We start from the raw sequence: 25,400 nt of genomic DNA, 5'->3' as shown, positions 1-25,400 counted from the left end.
GTTTCCAGGGTCCATGAAAGTAAAAAAATTGCTTGTCAGATGTATTTTCCAGGCCGTTAAGTGAAAAAGTTTTCTTACAGAATGAAATAAAGAACAAAAATGAACAGTGGAATGCCGTCTTGAAACTTTAAAGTATCCACCTTTCATCCTTTTCGGAGTCGGTAAAATAAAGTACCAGTCAAGTACTGCCGTTGATGTAATCAACTTACCCTGTCTCCCCCAGAATTGCTGGCACTGTGCCAAACTTTAAAACAGTTATTGAAGTTGGATCCAGCAAATATTTTGATTACATTGCAAAGCAAATTTCTGTTTTTTTCCCCACATAACAAGTAAATTGAGTATACTAATTATAGTTCACATTTTTTCTTTATCATTATTAGTGTTCAAATCCCATCTAAATCAACTTTGCCTTCCATCCCTAAGGGGTTGATAAAACAAACTACCAGTCAAGTATTGGGGTCAATGTAATCAATTAACCCCTACTCTCAAAATTGCTGGTCTTGTGTCAAAATCAGAAAGAATTATTATTTTCTGGGCGTCAAGCTGGTAGAATTGTTAGCACACCAAACAAAATACTAAGTGGCATTTCTTCCAATTCATTAGGTATTAATCAACTAGCCCCCTCTCCCCAAATTTCATGCTTTGTACCTTTAGTAGAAAGCTTATTATTAAGCTGGCTGAATTGCATCAGACAAAATATTTAGTGGCATTTCTCCCAGCTCTTTACATTCTGAGTTCAAATCATGTTAGCTTATTGATTATTAATAGAAGAAAGTTAGAATCATCATCATCATCGTCGTTAACGTCCGTTCTCCATGCTAACGAATATAAAATACCAGAGTCATAATTACTTTTCTGATAAATTATGACCTTCATTGTATTCGACTTCTTTATGGGTGTGGTGAGCTCATTGAAGACCCACATTGTGCAGGTGGATACTGTGGAGCTGTACCAAAAGAGTTTGTCGCAAGAAATTGTCATCTTCCAAGAAAAACTCTCTTGTGTAAGTCAACGATGTTGTTTTACAATAAAACAATAGCTAATAAAATAGAAATAAAATTAAAAAATTTATTCGTATTGTGTAGCCTGTTACCAAAGGATCCACAGCCTAATAGTTGTAATAGTTGGCAACCCATATCTATATGTGTGTGTGTATATATATATATATATATATATAAATAAATGAAAGAATGGAGTCGAACGACGATTTAACAAAATTCCTTTATTCTCGACATATGTTTTAAAGACTTCATATTCTTAATTCCAAAGGAATAAAGGGTGCATTATGCCGTCTTCTCATCAGGAAAGACAAGGAACTTATGTCAGCATCATGACGAACAAACACTTTTATACTTTCACTTTCATGGGATCATGGAAACGAAGAAGCGATTTAGAAATAAATCTATGTTGGGGATCATTATTACTGCTAGGTGTTACAAAAGAGACTGCAAATTATTCATGGTTGGAAAAAAAAAAATAAGGAATACTATACGAAGAAAATAATTGTCGAAATTTTATCTACATAATTAGTTTAACTCCTCAATAATAAAAGATTTATTTTATTTTTGTTATAAGTGGCAGTTAAAACTAAAATTTCATTGTCTTCATGATAGTAACTGCAATTGTATATTATATATAGTGAGAGTTTATGAGACATAGCTGGTCTGGAAAGTACAATTTACGCAAGTTGTGGTTTAGCTCTAGTTCACACCACTGGTCAAAGGCCTTTTACCCATCCACATTTTCTCTTTAGGGGTATCTAAGAATAAGTTATAAAATGTGTCCTTCCCTGTTTTCAAGTCAGTAGGGTGTGATCTGAAGATTTAGTTACTATTATTAGTAGGTTGAGTGACCAAATAAAGGCTCCCTCAGTGGCTCTTGTAGACACATGGCTGAATAGTTTAACCTTTTCAGTCTCACTAGTCAACACCTACATAACCTTAGGTGTAGACCAAAGCCTGTGAGTAAAATTGGCTTGATGGAAACTGAAAATCCATCTGTTAAACTGTACCCTCATTCAAAGACCCAATGCTGAGTTTACCAGAAGATTACATTAAATGTACTAACATTTGGATTACTCTGACTCAAAACTGGATGTACATATATTGAGTGGTTAATGATACCATGATGATTGCTAAAATTGTCCACATAATCTACCCAATGATTGGACCTGGAATAGTCCTAGTATTATTGCTTCATCACTTTTGTAATCATTGGGATAATGAAGTCTTTTCTTTCGAGCTTCTGAAGTTATACTGGTCTCTTGTAATTCTTCTAATATATGTGCAAAGCACAAACAAATATTTGTTAATTTCCACAGTAACCTCTGGTCTGTCATATTTGCTAGAGGTTTTGCTTTTTTGGAAAGTATTCCATGGCTAGATCTTGACATAATTGATGACCACCCTAAATTGCTATTAATTTTGAGCTCATGCTTGATTATGTTCTGGGATAACCCCTGAAATAATCCAGCATATTACAATGCAGATAAGTTGTTCAGACTAAGAATTTGTCATAGTTTGAGATGAGACCTTAAACCACCCTGTTAAAAATAAGCAACAACCTTTTCTACTTTTAAGCACAATTCTATCATTTCTTCATGGACACCTGCAGCAAACTTCATATCGTTTGAGTGTTGTTTTATGTCCCACATAGTGTCATAATTTTCACATTATGTTCACAATGCCAACACTACACCTGATTTTCTCCCCTCCATACACACAAGCATGTATCTGACTCATACATTGTTCGCTTTCCAGACATTTGTACATTACTGCATATACTTTATACACACTTTCTGACAAGTTGTGGTGCACCTGAGCACTGTATACAATAATTTCATTATTATAACTGGTTATATCTATGATTATTCATTGTGTTTTTGGATCTCTTAGGTTCCTGAATTGTAATCCAGTCTTCATCAGCAATATTTTGATGCTGACATGAAGTTCTCATTAAAGCTTCTACTGAAAGTGTATGGGCAGGAGGGTTGCAAAATTGACCTAGTGTTCAAATTTCTGTTTTTTTCCCCCACATAACAAGTAAATTGAGTATACTAATTATAGTTCACATTTTTTCTTTATCATTATTAGTGTTCAAATCCCATCTAAATCAACTTTGCCTTCCATCACTAAGGGGTTGATAAAACAAACTACCAGTCAAGTATTGGGGTCAGTGTAATCAATTGACCCCTACTCTCAAAATTGCTGGTCTTGTGCCAAAATCAGAAAGAATTATTATTTTCTGGGCGTCAAGCTGGTAGAATTGTTAGCACACCAAACAAAATACTAAGTGGCATTTCTTCCAATTCATTAGGTATTAATCAACTAGCCCCCTCTCCCCAAATTTCATGCTTTGTACCTTTAGTAGAAAGCTTATTATTAAGCTGGCTGAATTGCATCAGACAAAATATTTAGTGGCATTTTTCCCAGCTCTTTATATTCTGAGTTCAAATCCTCCAAGGTCAACTTTATCACCTTTTGTGTTCAATAAAATGAAGTACCAGTCAAGTGCTAGAGGGTGATGTAACTTCTTCTCAAAATTGCTAGCCTTGTACCAAAATTACAAAGCATTACTATTATTCCTATTGCAGTGAGTTGACAGAATCATTAAAGCTTTAGTTAAAATGATTTGCAGTATCTGTTCTAGCTCTTTGTTTTGAGGTTACATCCTGCTAAGGTCAGCATTGCCTTTCATCATTTCAGGCTTGATAAAATTAAGTACCTATCAAGTAGTGGAGTTAATGGTACTAACTAACCCTTCTCCCAAATTTCAAGCCTTGTGCCTATGCTAGAAGCAATTATTATTTTTCTGGTGTCTTATTTTTATTGCATGCTTTCACTTGTGTATTTTAGGTATGTGCTGTGTCTTGTAGTGCTAGTTTCTGTATGTTGTGCATATTTAAGTCCTGGGATTTGGCTATGTTTTTGCCTGTTTTTTTTTTTCATCATTCCCTCGACACTTGTTGGGATAATTTCAATTTTTAGACTTTAACATTCAGGTTTATCTGGATAATTTCTCCTGTTTCATTGTTACAAGATACATTGTCACTTGTTGGGACTGGTAAGTTGAGTAGGAGGTATTTCTTTTCCTAGTGATCCCTGGCATCAGTATTTTTATGATTTAGTAATGTCCTCTGTGTATCTGTGCATATATGAGATTGTGTTTTAGTGTAATGGTACTGAAACTGACAAATACTAGGTCCACCACCAAAATTAGGGCTAATGTAACAACCTTCTTTTGTATTAACGTGGTGACAAAATATTTTGCATCCACCTGCTTCTTATTTCTTCCTCATAGTATTGGACAAGTTTAAAAAGTTGAAAACCATTGGAATTTGTATTAAATATGTCAGTTTGTTGGTCTGCCCTTTTCACTCTTACAAGCTCCTCTAGTGAGTGCTGTCTCTCGTGATAAACGCTTATGTAATTAGTTACAATATGCACATAACCTAAATGTTTCGTACGTGATAATGAAAACTATCAAGTTTCTCTAACGTTTTTTCTGCCTCATAAAAATTTATTTTTCGGAGACAGGTATGTGTGTGTGTGGCGGGGCTAATGTTTCGCTAGCAAATTATTTCCTCCCTATACTCGTATTCTTAATGCTTTGTCTATGCACACTCGAATAGTGTTACCGAAATTTCCTGTGGACTGCAAGGTGTTGTGCGAGTACGTATCGAAGGGTAAATAGTGAAAATCGTGCAGGTGTTAATCGAAAGTTTATGTCCACGTAGTTGTTAGACTATCCATCTATCCACACTATAATACAGTAGTTTCTAACATTTCGTGATTTCTGTCATGCAAAACTTGTTACGACATTCATTTGCATCAACGCCCAGTGTTATGTGATATCATCGGTACCTTCAGCTACAATTTTGGGTGCACCTTCACCAAATCCTAGTACAGATCCCATTCTATCACTTCTAACAGGTAGTTACCGCAGTCCGCTATAATTTTTTTTTTATGTATTTATATATTCAGTCTCATTGTGCGGCATCTTGGGCAAGTGTCTTCTCCTATAGTCCCGGGGCGGATCAAAGCATTGTCAGAATATTTGATAGACGGGAACTGAAAGAAGCTGTCATGTGTTTGTATGGACCCTTTGTTTAGATACTACGTGGTGGTTGTAAATGAGCATCATCATCATACAAGCCATGTTGTTCAGTCTTCCATGAAAAAGCATGTCTGACTATGGGGAAATTTAACCTTACTTGGAAACTGGTGAAGGTTCATGACACGAAGGGTATCTAGATGTAGAAAATCTACCTCAACAAATTCCGTCTGAAACTTGCAAGCATGGAAATGTGGATGTTAAATGATGATGAGGATGAATATATATTCAGTATAGGCATTGGAGTGGCTGTGTGGTAAGTAGCTTGCTTACCAACCACATGGTTCTGGGTTCAGTCCCACTGCGTAGCACTTTGGGCAAGTGTCTTCTACTATAGCCTTGGGCCAACCAAAGCCTTGTGAGTGGATGGGGTAGACGGAATCTGAAAAAAGCCCATCGTATATATATATACATATATATATATATGTGTATATGTTTGTGTTTCTGTGTTTGCCCCCCCCCCCAACATCGCTTGACAACCGATGCTGGTGTGTTTACGTCCCCGTAACTTAGCAGTTCAGCAAAAGAGACTGATAGAATAAGTACTAGGCTTACAAAGAATAAATCCTGGGGTCGATTTGTTCGACTAAAAGCGGTGCTCCAGCATGGCCGCAGTCAAATGACTGAAACAAATTAAAGAATAAATAAAGAAAAAAAATATCTCCCCGTTTAAAGTAGGGAGGTATGGCTGTTAATCTCTAACAGGTATTTATTCATCCGCTTATGCCTTTGTCCTATACATTTATAGTTGCTATAAGACCCTTCACTAACAAACATTAAGGGTTTCTTTAAAGGAAAACAGAAGTAAAAACGCCTCTAACCCGGCTGAAACCGGCTCTGGCTCTGAGTACAAATGTCTTGTTTTCATCAGTTTTGAATTAAAATCTTCCACCAAATCTTAGTCACTATTTATGTTCCTAACACTGGCTGAATGGTAACTAAGTTATTTACTAAATTCTTTGTTACATTGAAAGTAATTGAAAGAAACTCAGAGCATCTCAACAGAAATACGGTAACGAAAGGGTTAAGTATGTCTGAAAGCGTACCACTGAATTCATAACGTGCGTTTGTTTACATAACATCTCTAAACAAACAGGTCACGTGAACGCACTTACTGTACTTTTGAGTAAATACGTTAACTATAAATTGACGGTGATTTACGTTGTCGAATATAAAAGTGCTTCGATATGGTCTTAGCTCCCCCGCCTCCCTTTTGGAATTATACAGGATTTTGATCATAACATTACCGATTATTATTTTGCAAAGCCTAGTAGTGATAGTTAGTTGAAATATTTATTTGGGTGGGACGGGTGGTCGAAATGGTGACTGTTTGTGAGTCTTACTAGGAATCGACATTACTCTCTTTACTCTCTTTACATGTTTCAGTCATTTGACTGCGGCCATGCTGGAGCACCGCCTTTAGTCGAGCAACTCGACCCCCGGGACTTATTCTTTGTAAGCCCAGTACTTATTCTATCGGTCTCTGTTGCCGAACCGCTAAGTGACGGGGACGTAAACACACCAGCATCGGCTGTCATGCAATGCTAGGGGTACAGACACACATACATACATATATATATATATATATACGACAGGCTTCTTTCAGTTTCCGTCTACCAAATCCACTCACAAGGCATTGGTCGGCCCGGGGCTATAGCAGAAGACACTTGCCCAAGATGCCACGCAGTGGGACTGAACCCGGAACCATGTGGTTGGTTAGCAAGCTACTTACCACACAGCCACTCCTATTCATTATTGGTACTATTTAAGAAGAGTGCGCGCACTCGGGCTCCACGCTACCTAGTCGTGACTAGTCGATCCTACAACGACTACCTATCCTATAACAAACGTTCGTACAAATTCAGTTGAAAGTTATTAGATAAAAGTTTGGTACCCCCATCATAACATAGATGTTTTTTTTTTTAAACAAATAGGTTTTTTTTTATAGGAGAGGTAGTCATTGTAGGACTACTAGCTAGCGTGGATGCGCGAGTGCTCGGACCGGGACCACACTTCTTAAATAGTACCTTCATTTATCCGAGGCCGATAAAATATAGCCTCAAATTTTTATTAAGAGATATTAGTTTTGGTCTTAAATGTCTTCATTTATTTAGTGGACATTACTCTTTAATCCAGTCTTTTAAACCAAGTCCTGAATTTACATTGAGGGCTCTGCAACATGCTACTTTGCAGCAGGGTTACCCGATGAAATTTTAAGGAAACTCCAGATCAGGCGGGCAGGAAAACCCCATGTCGAAGGACCGTCCCCCCACCATCCTTACAGTAATACAAAGTTTAAGAAGACATCTAGTATAACTGTATTTACTTCCCATCCTTCTTCAATTTTCTCTTAGTAGAGTAAACAATTTGTTCTGTTCTTTTTCCTTTCAAAATTCTTTCCAACTATCTTTTATTTTCAGCTTCTTCTTCCAAGTTCTTCACTAATTCTTTTCTGGCCTGCCACATATTGCATTCTATATCATTGCTAGCAAATAATTATATATTACATGCTCTGCTTTTAAAGAATTAGTATTTTTTGTTTTGACACCCTTCATTTGTGAGCGTATTCTTTCAAAGCATGCTAACTAATGTGGCAAGATTACTCATTAAATTTGATTACAAGTCATATGGTTTTACTTTAAGCATGCAGTTTACCACAGTATCCATAATTTACATTGTGAAATGACGTTTCTAACTTGTAATAATATTCTGGAATATTATCCATAGTGATCAGTTAATTTCGTTTTCGTATCTGGTGTGCAAGATTCTTTATGTGAATTCGTGTGTTGAAACACATTTAGTTGTGCCTAGGGAGAGTCATTATGCCAGTGTTATTAACACACGCACTGGTTCAATTTCACTTCTTTATAATTAGTCAGTTGGTTAAATATCCAACTTACTAATTGATTATTTGTTTAATTTGACTAATAATAATGGTTTGTTGTTAAATAATTACTCATCTACTGATCATCATATCATTTAGATTTAGTCTGTTTTGGTTAAGTGGAGGGGGAATGAACAAACAGCTACTGGAATAGTAAATGTAGGAGATCCGCTGAAATTGTGAGCTACATTTGGGTAAAATACCTTTAGATTAGCAGTAATTCCACCATTGAAAAGAAACCTTTCTCTTATTTGAATATAAAGATCTGCTTGGAATTTTGGACAGTCTGTTTTAAATCATTAAAAAGTTTATTAATTAAATTTGTTGTTGCTTTTCCTCTGAGGTTACACCATTGTTTTTATAGTTACTCAATACTTGGATGAATATAGAAAATGCAACCTGAAATACTCGGACTGGAATTCAATATCCAGGAAACTCTTATATAAAAGGAAAAGTAGCATGTGCTTGGCTCTGCAGTTATAAATTTTCCTGGCACCATCAACTTTTGTCAGCTTCCCATTCACTTTGTATTTACAAATACTCTGTAATATCACTGTAATAACTTTCTGAAGAAAGCCACCTTTTTTTTTGTGCGAGTTTAGGTATTTTATGACAAGTTGTTGCAATATCTTTCTGAATAAATTGTTTTTCTCTGCTTTGAAGAAAGTAAGGTGTTAAATCTTTTAAGAAAACCTTGAAACCCAACAACAATATGCTGCTAACATGGCCAGTACAAAGAGTGAGAGAATGACAGATGCACTTTTAACAAAACAGGAGGCATATCATCTTTCAGTAATGTCTAGAGCCCACTTGTGAACATTTATCTTGCAAATCCAGTAATATTGTCTAAAGAAGTTTCGTTCTCACAGTGTAGATTTGACACTGAAAACCAAGAACCATTTCATTTCCAACAACTAAAGTATATAACTGTACATTTATGACCTCATACTTATTCAAATTAATGTATGTGGGGGAGTCAGAAAGTGATGCAATTTTTATTTACGTTACAAATCAATCTTGTATCTCTCAACTGTAATTGAAATTTTCACAACTGTAAAGTGTATACTTTCATAAATAATTATGGCAGTAAACTTACATTTCTTGCAGATATCTGTTAACACTACTTTTTTTGTCATGAAAGGCTTTTCTATCTTGAATGACATACAAAAATTACAATCTTTCCGGTGATAATTTTTCATCAATCTCATTGTTAGGAACCACTGCTTTCATACTGACAAAAGATGATCTATGTAGCAATAGTTAATCTTTGATGACACCTTTTCTACCAGGAATTGAGTAGAAATCAACATTAGGAGTGGCTGTGTGGTAAGTAGCTTGCTTACTAACCACATGGTTCCGGGTTCAGTCCCACTGCATGGCACCTTAGGCAAATGTCTTTTACTATAGCCTCGGACCGGCCAAAGCCTTGTGAGTGGATTTGGTAGATGGAAACTGAAAGAAGCCCGTCATATATGTGTGTGTGTATATATATATATATATATATATATAGGATTAATTAGCCGAAATTTGCTAGGACGATCCGGTTCCCGACTGAAGATTAGAGGCTTCGAATGACCCGTCCGTTCTTTGTGTCGTCTCTTTGTGTTCTTTGCGTTCTTGTCCCATTTTGTATTTTTTATATATAATTTTTATACATATATATATATATGTATGTGAGTGTATATGTTTGTGTGTCTGTGTTTGTCCCCGCAACATTGCTTGACAACCGATTCTGGTGTGTTTACATCCCCCGTAACTTAGCGGTTCGGCAAAAGAGACCGATAGAATAAGTACTAGGCTTACAAAGAATAAGTCCTGGAATCGATTTGCTCGACTAAAGGTAGTGCTCCAGCATGGCCACAGTCAAATGACTGAAACCAGTAAAAGAGTATTAGATTTAACCACACAAAGCATTTTTTTTGTTTTTGCTTTGCAAAAGTTTTGTGTTTCAACAACATGAATTTATTTGTATTTCTCGCAACAACATCCTTTATAACAAGCCCTGTATTGATGGGTTTCTACTTGCTTTCGGTGTTAGGCTTTCTTTCCATTACTTACTCTCATATATCTCTAACATAGTTTCTGTATTTAATTTAGCAACATTATCTCTAATTTAACCTTTTAGCATTCAGATTACTCTATCAAGAGTTCTTCTCTGGAAGCCATCTACTCGCGATACCAGAGGGCACACACTCTCCTACCCTGATGTAATCTCCAGGGATACAGGCATCCAGCAACAGGACCTCCGTAATGCTATGATGGACCATGAAGTCTGGCGTAGCATGATAAATTCCATTGTCTCGACCACGGTCGAACAATGATGATGATGACTCTATCAAATGTAATGCTTATGTATTCATATTGTTCTGAATTTATCGTGCATTATCTCATGGTCTTGACATTTGATGATATGATTATTTATTTTTACAGTAACATTGTATGGCAGATGTGAGAGGCCAGATCTAGCTGGTTTGAACATTGGTAGAATTGATAGGATATTTGGGCCAGATATGGCCAGTTCAAACACTAAAGAATAACAAGAAAATTAGTGACTTTTTAATCCCAACAATAAACCAGAGGAATAACAATGTTATGTAGATGGCTGAGATAGTAGGTTACTATCATATATTCTTGTGAGTTCTGTTTGATGAACAAATGAAATATTCAAGTGGTATTTCTAATCATGAGCCAGTGGTGGGGCATCTCATCTATGTTACAAAGTACATTGTCTTAGGGCGTAGTATTTAATCATTTGTTTCTCATTTGAAAAATAAACGTGAATTTGATGAGAGAAGTGTGGATGTGACATTGAATCAATCAAAGGCTATGTCAGGGTTTTTTTTTTTGTTGTCATGACTATTTTGTTTTCAACTTGCTCTGAATTAACATTTTCTTAGGAGTTGATTTAACCTTTTAGCATTCAGATTACTCTGACAAATGTGATGTTTATTTATTCATATGGTTTTGAATTAATCAAGCATTGTCTCATATATTTGAGATTTCCGTGATGTAATTGTTTAAGTTTTAGAATGACATTGTAGGGTAGGTGTGAGAGGCCATATCTGGTCAGTTTGAACATAAAACAGGTAAAATATTTGGGCCAGATATGGCCAGTTTGAAACGCTAAAAACTTCTGACAACAATGTCTAGTTCAACATTTGTTGTGTCACATCTATCCGATGATATCGATTAGCTGTATCTATCTATCTATCCTGTCAACACCTACTGACTGTCAGTGATGTAGAAAGGATTCTTAGGAAAACCTGAAGAGCAAAAACTTTTACCATCTCTATCTAAATTAACAGGTGCAGTAAGACAGGAAATTTTGTCTACTTCACATCTGTAACCAAAGGATGACTACTTTCTCTTGCTGTATCACTGCTGTTTGTCCTTTCGTTTGATGTTAAGGAAGCTCTGATAAGGTTTATTTATGTTAATATAAGTTTGAAACTATCATTTTTTGCTTCACTTTTAGGGTTTTAAGAGTAAGGGCTCTTCTTATAGAATCTGTATTTTCTAGGTGGGGAAAGGTAGAGAAATGAATGAGAAAATATTCTGTTCATTTTTAGTTTAGGAAGCTGGATGTAACTAATGCTGGCTGGCAAAAGTAATTAGCCAAAGTGAGGATACCCAATCTTCTGAAGGCCATTTATAAAATACAAATGAAAGTGAATAGCATGATTTGGAATATTTAGATATATTTTTTGTTTAAATTTGTTGTTATTGTCGAAAAGCAAAAACAATTAAATTAGCACTTGAAATTTTGTAACATTTAAAAATTTTACTTTTTCAGGATGGACGAGTTGATGTTGTTGCAAATGATCTTGGTGATCGTACCACTCCTTGTTTTGTGGCTTTCACAGAACATGATATGGTAAGACAACTTTTTATTCCCTACTCACAAATATGATAAAATTCATAGAATTACAGATCATGATATGATGAATTATTTGTTCCATGGTATACTGCTAATTTCTTACTGTCTTTTAGTCATTGATCATTTGTTCATATGTTCTAGTTGAAATGAGATACTAAAACTTTATTTAAAAATTTTTTAACTTACTTTAAGACTGATCTGTGGCATCAAGAAAACAATTATTAAATTGCTTGTGATGCTTATATCATAATATAAATTGTCTTGCTGGTTCTTTAATTATTTACATACAACATCTGTTTTGTATTTCATCTACTGTATTTGATGGCCTATAATACACACCTATTTTACCCTTAAATGGCTTTAAAAATCCATGTGTCCAATGCACTCAATATAGGCTGAAAACAGTATGTATGTTTACAAAGCATGTTGCCATCTATTGGTGAACAATCGCCTACGGTATATTTATATTTATATCGAATGTGGATGCAATAAATTGCTCATAATTACCGGTAATAACATAAAGTTATACAGGTAAGTGTCCTATGCATTTGTGCATCTTATAGGCCATTAAATATGGTAATCATCAATTCACAGAATACAGTAGCATCAGTTAATCATCAAGCCATGAAATATTGTGATATTACTTGATTATATATCAAGCAGCAACAATTACTCACCAGTGCATCTTTGTCATGAGAGGGATGTGATAAAGTCTGTGACAAAATACATCATTAAGAACATTCTTTTACATTTAAATATTTCTTTCCTTGTTTCAGGCTGTTGGTTTCGCTGCAAAGCAGGGCTATGTACGGAACACAAAGAACACAATATACCACGTCAAACAGTTATTAGGCAAACCTTTCCAAGATGAAACTACAAAACAGTTCATGAATAAAAAACAGGTTCAGGTAAATTTTGTACTTTTTTTTCGTGCTTGACTTTCTTTAAAGTTTTTACAGGACCTTGACATTACAGAGTCATAAAAGAACTAGGTGGAGGTGCATGGCTTAGTGGTTAGGATGTTGGACTCATGATTGTAAGATCAATTCCTAAACTGGGTGACATGTTGTGTTCTTGAGCAAAGCACTTCATTTCATGTTGTTCCAGCTCACTCATCTGGCAAAAATGAATAATCCTGAGGTGGACTGGTATCCTATCCAGGGGGCAATATTTATGCCATGGAAACCGGAAAACTGGCCCTATAAGTCTATATGACTCAAGAAGGATCTTTATCCTTTTTTTTTTTTCTAAAGGAACTATACTAAGTAACATCTAATGGACATTCATTGTGTTAAAAAGTGATCACTACAGACCTCTTAGCACATTAGTTTCCAATTAATTTAGTGCTTCACTACTAAATCATTCTGCCTACTCTTGTGTTGGTTATTTGAGACAAGAATACCTTGTCTAATGATTTACTATTCTTTATATGTTCTCAAGATGATTGGCATATGGGATTGTTTAGAAACATATTAGAAATGAGAACTTTTGATTTCAGTGATGTAAATGTTTATCTTTAGAATGACATTGTAGGGTAGGTTGGTGCTATGAACATAAAATGGTAGAATAATTGGGCCTGATCTTGCTGGCTTAAATGCTGAAAGGTTTAATGCTTATCTTTCAATATTTGCTAAATCTAAGGTGGCAAGCTGACAGAACCACTAACACACTGGGCAAAATGCTTAGCAGCATTTCGTCCATCTTGATGTTTCTGACTTCAAATTCTGCAACTTGAAACCAATATTTGTTAAATCTTATTTCAACTTCATGTAACTTTTATATTTTAAGGTTGTCAACCGGAAGGAAGATGTTGCTTTTGAGGTGGACTTTAAAGGCAAAGTAACTGTCTTCTCAGTATCAGAGATTTTAGAGATTTTATTTAAGAAATTACTTGGTAGGTAATTATATATTACTGTCGCATATTTCTTAGATATATTGTTACCAGATGAGAGAGAGATGGAGTGAGTGAGAGAGAGAGAGCATTCTATGCTTTTAGTTTCTTCTTTTGTTTTTCTATATTGTTTCAACTGTTTTTAGATGCTATATACACACACACACTAGCAGAAACACCTGTCATTAACTGGGTTGGAAAGCTCTTTTACTTGTTTCAGTCATTTGACTGTGGCCATGCTGGAGCACCGCCTTTAGTCGAGCAAATCGACCCCAGGACTTATTCTTTGTAAGCCTAGTACTTATTCTATTGGTCTCTTTTGCCGAACTGCTAAGTTAATGGGATGTAAACACACAAGCATCGGTTGTCAAGTGATGTTGGGGGAACAAACACAGACAAACATATACACACACATACATACATGCACACACACACACATATATGTGTATATATATAGACACACACACACACATATATACGATGGGCTTCTTTCAGTTTCTGTCTACCAAATCCACTCACAAGGCTTTGGTCAGCCCGAGGCCATAGAAGAAGATACTTGCTCAAGGTGCCATGCAGTGGGACTGAACCCAGAACCATGTGGTTCGTTAGCAAGCTACTTAGCACACAACCACTCCTACTCCTATAAGCTGGCAAAATTCTACTATGAATATTGAAAGTTATTTGTTTCCTGCTGGCCAATAATATCATGGGTGCATAAAACTTCTGATCTATGATCTCTAGTACTTCAGTCTATAAATGAACAAACATCACACAACAAACAAAAATACATATAGCGGGGAGAAAAATATCGAAAAACATAATACATGCAAGAGCGAGAAAACTGAAAAGGCTCCTCCCATAGTTTTTAAGTGCCAAAAAAAATTGGCCAAAATCGGTCCAGAGGGGGATGGTGGGGATAGAGTAAAAGAAGATGAACTTTTGTGGTTGTCTTGATCCCAAAACCCCTTTTTTTCAAATCTCCTCTCCCCACACTCTTGAAAAACATTTCTCCCACAAATTTCTTTATAATCATAATCTATGCATTTTGAAAGGTATTTGTATAAACTTTCATTTAAAAATACCATTTTCCTGAAAGTTATGAGGGGAAAAAATCAGGTCGTGGGAATTTTCCGAAACTCCTCTCCACACTGCCTCAGAAAAATTCTTTCCTATAAATTCCTATATACTCTGAATCTACAGCATCTAAGTGGGATTTGTTGAAAATTTCGTTAAAAAGTATCCTTTTTCTCTGGAAATTATGAAGCAACAAAGTCGAGGTGGGGGTGGGATGTTTCAATTGCTGACCATTTTAATTATTTTCATTGTTTATAAGAGTCACCACAGAATACTAATTTATATTCATATGCTAAATTTTAAAGAAAATCTTTCCTTAAACTTTTTATTTTTCATTACTTTTCAAATCTGCTGACAACACAATTTAATTACTCTTACTCTCTTAACTGTCAACCCTGTTGTCAATGAATTAACTTTTCATAGACCATAACTGCTAACAGTATTAATGGTTACTATATATATATATATTACTATTTCTAAGTGATATCATCTTAGTAGTTACATTTGTGATAAAAAGTATCATTTTCATTTATCTGCTGATTATTTCATGATTATTCCTGCTGTGTTTAACAGAGATTGGTCAGAGCAAAGCTGGTAAAGGCTGTTTTGATGCTGTACTTGCTGTACCGGTTAGCTTCACGACAGACCAAGAAAATCTACTTCGGTAAGGAAAAAGAAAACTCTTTCAGTCATCCATCAGCTATACTTTGTTATATAATATGTGTAATATACTATCAAATATGTATGTGGGTATTTGTGCAAATGTTTGTGAATGCTGATATTTCATGTCTTCGTTTGAGTGAAATGTTAAATGATTGTTTACGTTCTTTATTGACATTATGACCAGTTGCTCTGTGCTTTTGAACACAGGGAATTAAAAAAAAACATTTTTTACATGAAAAACAGGCATGGAAAGTTATATAATGTTACATCAAGTTCAAATAAAATATCATTGCCATACTTTTTTGTTTTATTTACAGACAGATTGCTACAAAAGTTGGTTTCCAAGTTCTACGAATAATTCACGAGCCTGCAGCTGCTGCTTTAGCATATGATGTGCAACAAGATGAATCCTGCATTTCAGGGTTTGTAATAGTTTTTTGCTTGAATTCTACATATTTTTCAACAACAAAATTTGTTTTATCATATAAATGTTAATGTGTAAAGATTGTGGACATACATGTAGGTGTGTGATTACATATTTTATGTGTGTCTTTTTGGTAGATACATTTTTAATATCATTTCTATTATTGTAGGTATGTACTTGTATTTCGACTTGGTGGTGTATCCTGTGATGTGACACTGATCAAGTTATGTGGAGGGATCTACTCTATAGTAGCAGGGGTGTCAGATTACAGTCTGGGTGGAGACAACTTTACTGAGGTTCTCTTGCAACATCTTCAAGGAGAATTCAAAAGGTAAATGTTTTCATATAAAAAATATTGCAACATTTTCCCCTTGTATTGATTACTGCCTTGTTACTGACATCCAACACTTCCTCAGGTGACTTCTATGAGAATAGTTGAACTTGGTACTGCATATCAATGAAACACCAATTGGTTTTATAGTGTAACAGTTATTTTATCATGGATGCAAAGCTGGTTGTACAATGTTACCAAAGCTGGTAACATAATGTTACCATAACATATCCAAGAAACTTAGGAATCACCATAGCTTTTCATGTTTGACACAGCAATGGATTTCTATTGTTTGACATTGAGAATTCAGTTGTTCAATCAAATATGCTGTTAAATTAACACTAAGGGGCTGAGCATTCCACTAACATATGTACTCTTTACATATTTCGCACATAGAATCAGCATAACACAGTGTGTAATAGACAAGTTTTTACTGTCTACTCAGTGTCACTCATAAGGTATGAGTCATTCTGAGGCTCTAGAAAATGACAGTTGTTCAACCTGCCGCACAGTGAAATAGAACCCAGTACCTTGTAAATGGTTACAAAAAAATTTAACCATTTGGCCCTATTGCACTACTTTGGCATATAGAATATAGATTTGACTAAATGCAATAAAAACACTGGATAAAGACACTGGAGCAAATTGTCTAATTTGACTCATCATTTTTTTCTTATGTATGATAATATTACACATCCAATTGTCTATCTTCATGTTCTGAGTTCAAGTTTTGCAGAAGTTGACTTTGCCTTTCATCCTTTTGTAGTTGATAAAATAAGTACCAGTTGAACACTGGAGTTGATGTAACTGACTTACCGCTCCCCTAAAATTGCTGGCTCTGTGCCAAAATTTGAAACCATATATGTGTAATTTTGTTGGTATTTTTTTTTGGGGGGGGGGGGACTGGAGGAAGGAGCTCTACCTTGGCCTTTGCAGACCTTCTGAGACCAATAACATCACTGTCGTTAGCATTCTTCTTGAACAGTTGCAAGTTAATAGCTGTAGGAAAAATGTGTTGGGTGAACATTTTAGAAACCTAACATTCTGGAGAAAAAGGCTAATAGGTAGTGCAAGGCATGAAATATGGTTGAAGGGCTGGACATAATGTGGGTGACAAAAGGTGAGATAAGTGAGTCAGGTATTTGTCTCACTTATTTGAGCAGATATGGTGCAAGACCATCCAGCTCTGGGAGGAGAAGCCACTATGATAGTGGTAAAAAAGAGACAATATATCTGTATAGCAGAAGCTAGAGTGTGTGTTAGTGAAACATTCCTTTGCTATGTCAGCTGGTCTCCTGTGTTTTAATTGTTTCATTTCTATGTAGTATCATACTTTGTAAAAACCTTCATTGTTGACATAGGTAACTGCTTCTTGAACTTTTTCCATGTTTTTCTATAGTCACGTTCAGTAAACCCAAACTGCATCTTTGTTAGCCCAATGCTGAATATATTTTAAGCTCTTTCAGCTAATTTTAACAGTTTGAGACCTCTGTAATTACTCCTTTGTCTTTGTTGTAATTGATGTGAATATTGCTACATCAGTCTTTGAGTATTGTACTTTCCTATACTATTTGAGTGAATAATTAGCTATTGACTTATGCGTCAATGAGTGAATCTCTAATTTACTTTCAATTCCCAATAATCAATTGCTACTGTTGTTCATAATGATGATTATATACAAGGTTGTTTGACATGCTAAAAATAAATTTTAATTTCTCAGGCAGTGCCGGCATGACATCAGTGATAACAGTCGGTCAATTGCAAAATTGCAGCGAGGTGCAGAGATGTGCAAACATGCCTTATCAACTGTTAATAACTCCCATTGTTCTGTTGAATCACTCTATGATGGTATGGACTTCTCAACTTCTGTTTCACGGTAAGTTCATTTTAGTATTCAAATGGTTTTAATAATGTTTATTGTTTTCACATACATTTTTAATGTCAGGATTGATGGGTTAGTTCTTTAAATACCATGTCTCCCATAGATAGCCACTTGAGTATGAAGTGGAATTTGTTTTTTAGCACAGGTATATGTATGTTCTAACTGTGAAACTTCTTGTCTCTAATTCAGTTTGAATTTGTGATCTAGTCATGAGTTTGTATTTAGTGTCCTGTTTTCATAGTCTGGTCTTAGAAAAATTAAAAGGTGAAAGAAGAGTAACAAGCAAGTTTCCATATTGTTCCAAATCAGCAAAATGACATCCTGTTGTTTAGTTATTCTGACTTTAGATCTGACATACAAAACTAAGGCTACTTGTGACATACCTAATAGCTTCTAGTACTGTTTCCAAGTTTCATTTTACAGCAAGATTCTATATAAGTTTTAGTCATAGGAATATATTTTGGTACATTGAATTTAGAACTTTCTTATATTGTTTGGTGTTTTAGTAGTTTCTTGTTTACCCAGTGTGCATTAGGTAAGAATCAGCAGTGATGAAAGGATATCTCTCCTAGCCAGTGAGAGAATCTCTCCATGGTGGTTCAACCTGCTTTGAATAGTAGCCAAATCTCCCTCAAATTACAATATATCTTAAATAAAAGGATATATTAGACACTGTATTCTTATATTAACCTAAAAGGGTGAGACAATTTCTGCTGGAGCACTTTTGATCAGGGTTAAATGTCATCATACAGTTAATATTCATCACAGGATTCTGTAATATTTAATAGATGAGAGATCATACTTACCTGGACAAGATACCAATCTATTGAAAGTAACATTTTCAGGAGATCCAGTACCTATTCCCAACTACTTGTTGAAGTAAAGCCTGAAAAATTAAGTAATCCTTTTCAGTGATACCACAAAAACTCTTCAGAGGATATGAATTTACAGACTATGAGCTGGTAGCCTAATGTCTAACACAGTTAGTCCACATGTTTTATACAGCCCTAGAATCTGTTTGACATTGTTACATATGTCTCAACATTACCTGCCGTATGCTACATCTTATCTTTCAGTGTTGAGATGATGACTTCTCACATTATGGGTAACTGCAATACAGAAGTATGATCTATCACTAGTTTTTAGACTGTAAACAAATGTGATAGACATATGTGCACACATTCAAGCTACATTGGTTTTTACATTTTTATAAAGAAGATATTTTAATAAAATATGGCTATCATCATCATCATAACTCTGTTTCAATAAATCTCATCTCATCTCACACCGATTTCTATGATTGGTTGCTTTCTTGTTGCCAACCATCACCTTTTTCCAAGGAAGGTAATATTTCCCCTCATCAGGATATTCTTTCACAGAGGACTACAAATAAATGTTATCCTTTGTATGATAGTGAAGAGTGTTTATAATCTTTACTAGATGTCAAGACCAGGAGATCCCCTCCCCCAATAAGGTAATATTTTTTTCTCTAGTCTGGTCATGTTTTCATGGAAGACTGCAAATTAACGTCACAGCAAAGTTTTTTTTAATTAACGCAAGACGTTCAAGACTAGGTAACATACATACAACATTCAACTCAATAACCTTATTTTAATATCTGCTGTAATTCAATTGTTGATTCAAGCAACTATTATATTGGTTGCTTGTTTTTTTTCTCTTTCTTTTTTTAAACCATTTCTGATAAATTGTATTTTAATCAACTGTCTGCCTGCCAAAAAAACTGATATTGTATCTAAAATATTGTGTTGTGATTGGTTTACTTAATTTCTTTTCCCCGAACAGGGCCAGATTTGAGAGTCTTTGTACCTCCTTGAAAAACCGTTGTGTTGCTAAAATTGAAGAAGTTCTTAGCAATGCAGATTTACAGAAATCTGATATTGAAAAGGTAAGGTATCTGTTAATTAATAATGATGGGATCTGACAGGTGTGTGTGTGTGTATACATGTACTGAAGGCAGTGATCTAGCAAGATCTTAGCAATAATAGCTAAAACAAGCTTCAATAGCAAGTAAATTTATGCTTGAATGTTACCTTGTCAGTCTGTATTATATACTAGCACTATGAGCCGGTATTGCCGGGTCATAGTGCTAGTGCATGCATATACAGCTGCTTGTGTGCACACATACATGCGAGTACTGTCCAATCACATACAGCTAGCTGGCATTCAATTGACATATCAAGTTTCGGGCATTTTGATTGGGTTTTGGATAGAAAATTCACAAAAAAGTTACTTCTATTGATTTTTTAATGGCTCTACGGGGCGACTGGGGAAATGTAAAGATGTGCACGACCACCCTTGGACGGTTTTGAATGACCATAGAAAGTGCGAGCCCTCTAACTGAAAAATTGTGGATTTGTATAAAGGACACACACACACAGACATTTTGCCGTTTATATATATAGAGATATTGTTGGATGTATGTGTTTTTGGATATGCATGTGTGTGTATATTTTAATGTTTTTGCAATTTATTTACGACTTGAGATATATTTTATACTTTGTTATCCAGGTCATACTTTGCGGTGGTGGCTCCAAAGTTCCATTGGTGCAGAAGATGGTGTCTGAAACTTTTCCAAATGCCAAACTCTTGAATCACATTCCACCAGATGAGGTCATTGCTATTGGGGCAGCTAAAGAGGTAAGACCACCTTAAACCTTAATTACTGGATAGTCAATAAAAAAATAGGCATCAAAGAAGGGACATTGAATGATTTAATGACAGGGAAAGATTTATCAGTAAATACAGGAGTTGCAATGTACAAATATTAAACTATGTCTGGTTTGGACTTGTGATAAAAATGAATGAAACAATATCCTGAAAGTTACATTGAGCAAAAAAGAGTAGGGTAGATTGGGTACATTGATGAGAATTGCTGTCTTATCCAATAAATGCTAGTGTAAAAAAATGTAAATGATGATTTTGAGTATAAAATGGGGTTATTTTCTTCTTTCAGTTGGTAAATCTTGTTGGTATGTGATAGCACCTCAGTCTTTCTCTTTTCATTTGCAAGTACCAGTTACTCATGAATGAAAATCCTGTATTAGACATGTTGCTGTATTAAGAAATACTTCTTTCTGAAATGTCCAAATTTGCCAAATTGGGTTGGTTGTATTTGACAGTATTTATATTGGATAGTATGGAATATTTGCATAGAAAGAAAATAATTTTTAAATAATATTTAAAAGAGATGCTAAATTGTAATTAAGTGATTTTGTTTTTCTGTCCATCAGACCAGTATTTTGAAAGCTTTTAAAAACAAATTAATTCCTGAGAGTGAACATCAAAATAAAGTGAAGATTCTGTCTCAAGCAATTGCAGTAAAAGTAAGTTTTGATAAATTATTGGATTCTGCAGAATTTTGACATGTAATTGTTTTATGTTTGATCCATGTAAATTCTATGTAGTTCATAATAGGTTCTTAACCCTTTTGTTACCAAACCGCCCAAAGCCACCCGAAAAAAATTTTGGTTAATGTGACCAAACCCACCCGAATTTACCTATTCATATTTAAATGAGAATATCAGAGCAAATCTCTTTAGTACATTCGTGAAAACATGTGATTATACTTCGTAAACAGTTAATCTACAGTTTTGTACAACGATCGACGTGTAATTTTAATTCTCTGAATTTTGGGAGATTTTTTTCCACATTTTTTTTCGGCATCGATTTTTCTTCAACTTTGAAAATGGATTGGAGTTTCATGTTATCAAGCATTGATTCCGAATTGGAAAATTTGTGAAGCAAATACTGGGTACTGTTGTGGATTTAGTTTTTATACAGGGAAACTAATGTTAGTCAGCATGGCTTAGGGTATGATGTGGTCTGGAAGTTATTGTTTGAAGCGATCAATGCGGAAACAAACTTACGCAAAATGTAAACAAACACAAAATGGGGGTTCAAATTTTGGAAAATTTGTGAAGCAAATACTGGGTACTGCGTGGATTTAGTTTTTATACAGGGAAAATAATGTTAGTCAGCATGGCCTAGGGAACAATGTGGTCTGGAATTTATCATTTCCATACCATAACCAGGGCCGTATATTATTTTTTGACTGATTTCTTTAGTTCGGTCACACTTCCGGTGGATTCCAGTATTTCACTTTATTCCACCTTTATGGTACACCTGTTGTGCATTAAATTCAACTGATGATATAGTGATGTGCACAATTCTTCTTTATCAAAATTTTGTTGCATACCCATTTGAATATTAGCTGATGATTCATTTTCTATGGTGATGTTTAAACAAAATTTTAATATTTTTACCTTTTGCTCAATTTAAAATTTTAATATTTTTACCTTTTGCTCAATTTACCTGTATATAAGTCACTTTGAGACAAAAGTTATGCAATAGAATTGATTAAGAACCCTTTCTTTAATTATGTTCCAAATATCACATTAATATGTTGATAAGTAAAAAAGTTACAATTATTTAATGAAACAGGCCGAGATTCATGATTATTTTAGAATTTAATTGAAACTCATGAGGGGTGTATTTTGGTCAGAAATATAGTAACGAAAGGGTTAAAGATAGTGTTATATAAATTTTTATCTATGCTGTATTATAGTTTTCAGGTGTAAACTATTGCTATATTACTTCAGACACCTAGCTATAATTTATGATATTATACTGTTGCTGTTGTGACAGTCTTATGTAATTCACGTAAGAGTAATGATAACTTAACTTAAAAGCTTTGTACCTCTTGCTTTTCATCATCATCATCATCAATTAACGTCTGCTTTCCATGCTAGCATGGGTTGGACGATTTGACTGAGGACTGGCAAACCAGATGGCTGCACCAGGCTCCAATCTGATCTGGCAGAGTTTCTACAGCTGGATGCCCTTCCTAATGCCAACCACTCCAAGAGTGTAATGGGTGCTTTTACGTGCCACTGGCTTTAGGGCCATCCTGGCGGTACTGGCAATGGCCACGCTCAAATGGTGTTTTTTACGTCTATGTAGTTCATAATAGGTTCTTAAAGATCGTGTTATATAAACAAAACATTCGCTCGAATGTTTTGTTCACATGCCAGTAGGGCAACGCTGGTAATGATTGTCATTAGCATTTCTATAATTTCTAAAATGATGGTACTTAATCTTAATTTTGTTAAGCTTTTCCCCTCCTCATTGTCATACCTATGCTAGTTCAGAAAATAGATTGAAATGAAGGTTAAAATGCATAATTTTTATAAAATGTTTTTCAGGTGCGAGAGAATCGAGACAAAACTACTTATAAGGATTTCCAGACTGTATTTAGCAAATCTACTCCAATTCCTTCCCACCAGAAATTTGTCTTTTCAGCTTCGTCTCAAGAAAGTGCATTCTTTCTTGATGTTTTGGAATTGGATGATTGTCCTGAAAGAGATGAAGGTGATGAGAATAGTGATAAACTTCTTGCATCGGTAAGTAGTTTATATTTTCTGTTGATTCTGATGCCTTTTACATTGATACCACTTGAAGACTGGGGTTGCTGCAATCAACTTACCTCTTCTTATGACTCTGTGCTAAAACTTGAAACCATTATTTATACATTATTTTATATATTTATTTGCAATGGGAATTATATATATCAATGAATAAAAAAAAAAAAACATTTTATAACTTCTGGTTTGTTAGTAATAGTGACTATGAAATTAAGATAATCATTACATTGTAAATATTACAGCACAAAAAAGTTAGTTAGAAATAAGACAAAATACATTTTTAAATATAATTTTCCTTGAAGTGTTCCCAGTAGTAAAAACACCATTGGTTAGGTAATCATCATAATCCTCATTTTATGTATGTTTTTCTAAACATGCATGGGTCTTCTTCAACTGGTGTCTATTTATTGCAGTCTTTAAATCATATTTAGTGATATTTATCCTCATTGTTCCCCAGAGTCTCTTCTGCAGGTTTATTCTACTTAAGTTGCTAGCAGAAGTAAATAGACCCCCGGATTTTTCCCACTTCACTCTTAATTTAGCTTTGTTTTAGGAACATCTGCTGCTGTTAATTAGGTCATATAGATAACAGAAGTTATCAACGAATTATCAAAGCCTGAGCATTTAAAAAAAAATGTATTTCTTGGATGTTCTTACAGCTAACCTGTGTACTTTGTTTATTTTGGGTACACAACAGAGTTCTTACCTATTCCTTTTCAGTATATCTAGCATAGCTTCTTTCCTGCTGAGATCTGTTCCTTTGATAGGTTTATTTTGAAACCTAGGTTTTGTTTCCTTTTTTTAGAATCTCTTCTCTAGTTTTCTCTTCCACATGTATTTTTATGCTTCAGATGTGGCACAGAATATGCCAATAAAATTAATTGTAATTTGATAATCTTTCTCATGCAGGTTGTAATGAAAAATATTGCTCAAGAAGCTCCTATATCAACGTCTTTTATTTTAACAAGGTATTTACAAACTTCATTTACAATTTTGTAATTTATATTTAATATCTAGTTAAAAGTATTGTTATTTGGCCCCAGTCAACTGTTATCAAGCAAACCTGTGATTAAAGGTATTTAAATGGTGGCCATCATATCTATTTAGGGTTATGAAGATAACATCTGCGTCCTTTCCTAGATCTGATGGTGATTTGGTTGTCTCTGGCAGGGGAAGTGATTAGAAGGTGACTTAGTAAATTGTGTAAGTTCCATGTACTAGAAAATGCCTATTTTGTGACTGAATTTAAATGTAGGTACTGTGGTGAGCATTGAGTGAATTGAATTTTAGCAGAGTTTTGTACCATAAATTTAAACCAGTTCAACTTTTAGGCATGTTTGTGCATTAGATGAAATGTAGTGCAGCATATTTCAGACTTTCCAGTAATGCTGGTCTGTCTTATATATAATACTCCTTACATATCTCATGTTGTAAGACAGAAAAATTTGAGTACTATTTTAAACTAACTTGTGACCCTCACAGTAGCTCACCCACTGACACTATTGTTTACAATGTGGCACTATCAATTTCAAAGATCCAATTTGTAGAAATGTAACAGTGTTAACAATTTCTTTGATTGATTCAACATTCTCTTTCTAAATATTCACTTGTTATTTTTCATTTTTCTTCTTCAGAGATAAATTCCTAGAAGTTGTTTGCCAAGAAGAGACAACAAACAAGAAATTAACTGTACAAATTCCTGTCAGATAATATTGGCAGCAAGAGATTAGACAAAAAAAGTAATTGGAACTTTTAACAGCTTTACTTAAAATCGTCAATGGCTTTCAGAAATCATAAATAAATAATTTTTTATACTTACAA

The 25,400-nt window shown here is 34.6% G+C and overlaps 1 protein-coding gene across 1 annotated transcript in view; it reads left to right on the top strand.

Moving 5' to 3' along the window:
- Positions 1–25,400, top strand: part of LOC115210985 (heat shock 70 kDa protein 14) — a 27,925-nt gene extending 2,525 nt beyond the window's left edge. The window contains exons 2-14 of the mRNA XM_029779822.2: positions 11,790–11,870; positions 12,650–12,781; positions 13,662–13,767; positions 15,412–15,502; positions 15,819–15,923; positions 16,095–16,256; positions 17,977–18,132; positions 19,942–20,044; positions 20,668–20,796; positions 21,390–21,482; positions 23,361–23,558; positions 24,489–24,547; positions 25,214–25,400. Of these exons, the coding sequence (XP_029635682.1) occupies positions 11,790–11,870; positions 12,650–12,781; positions 13,662–13,767; positions 15,412–15,502; positions 15,819–15,923; positions 16,095–16,256; positions 17,977–18,132; positions 19,942–20,044; positions 20,668–20,796; positions 21,390–21,482; positions 23,361–23,558; positions 24,489–24,547; positions 25,214–25,289 (1,491 nt within the window). The 3' untranslated portion in view covers positions 25,290–25,400. The remainder of the gene's footprint in view (positions 1–11,789; positions 11,871–12,649; positions 12,782–13,661; positions 13,768–15,411; positions 15,503–15,818; positions 15,924–16,094; positions 16,257–17,976; positions 18,133–19,941; positions 20,045–20,667; positions 20,797–21,389; positions 21,483–23,360; positions 23,559–24,488; positions 24,548–25,213) is intronic.

The sequence above is a fragment of the Octopus sinensis genome, linkage group LG1, assembly GCF_006345805.1.
Source record: "Octopus sinensis linkage group LG1, ASM634580v1, whole genome shotgun sequence".
Lineage (NCBI taxonomy): Eukaryota > Metazoa > Mollusca > Cephalopoda > Octopoda > Octopodidae > Octopus > Octopus sinensis.
Note: the sequence above shows the minus strand (reverse complement) of the source record. Positions and strands in the feature narration are given on the sequence as shown.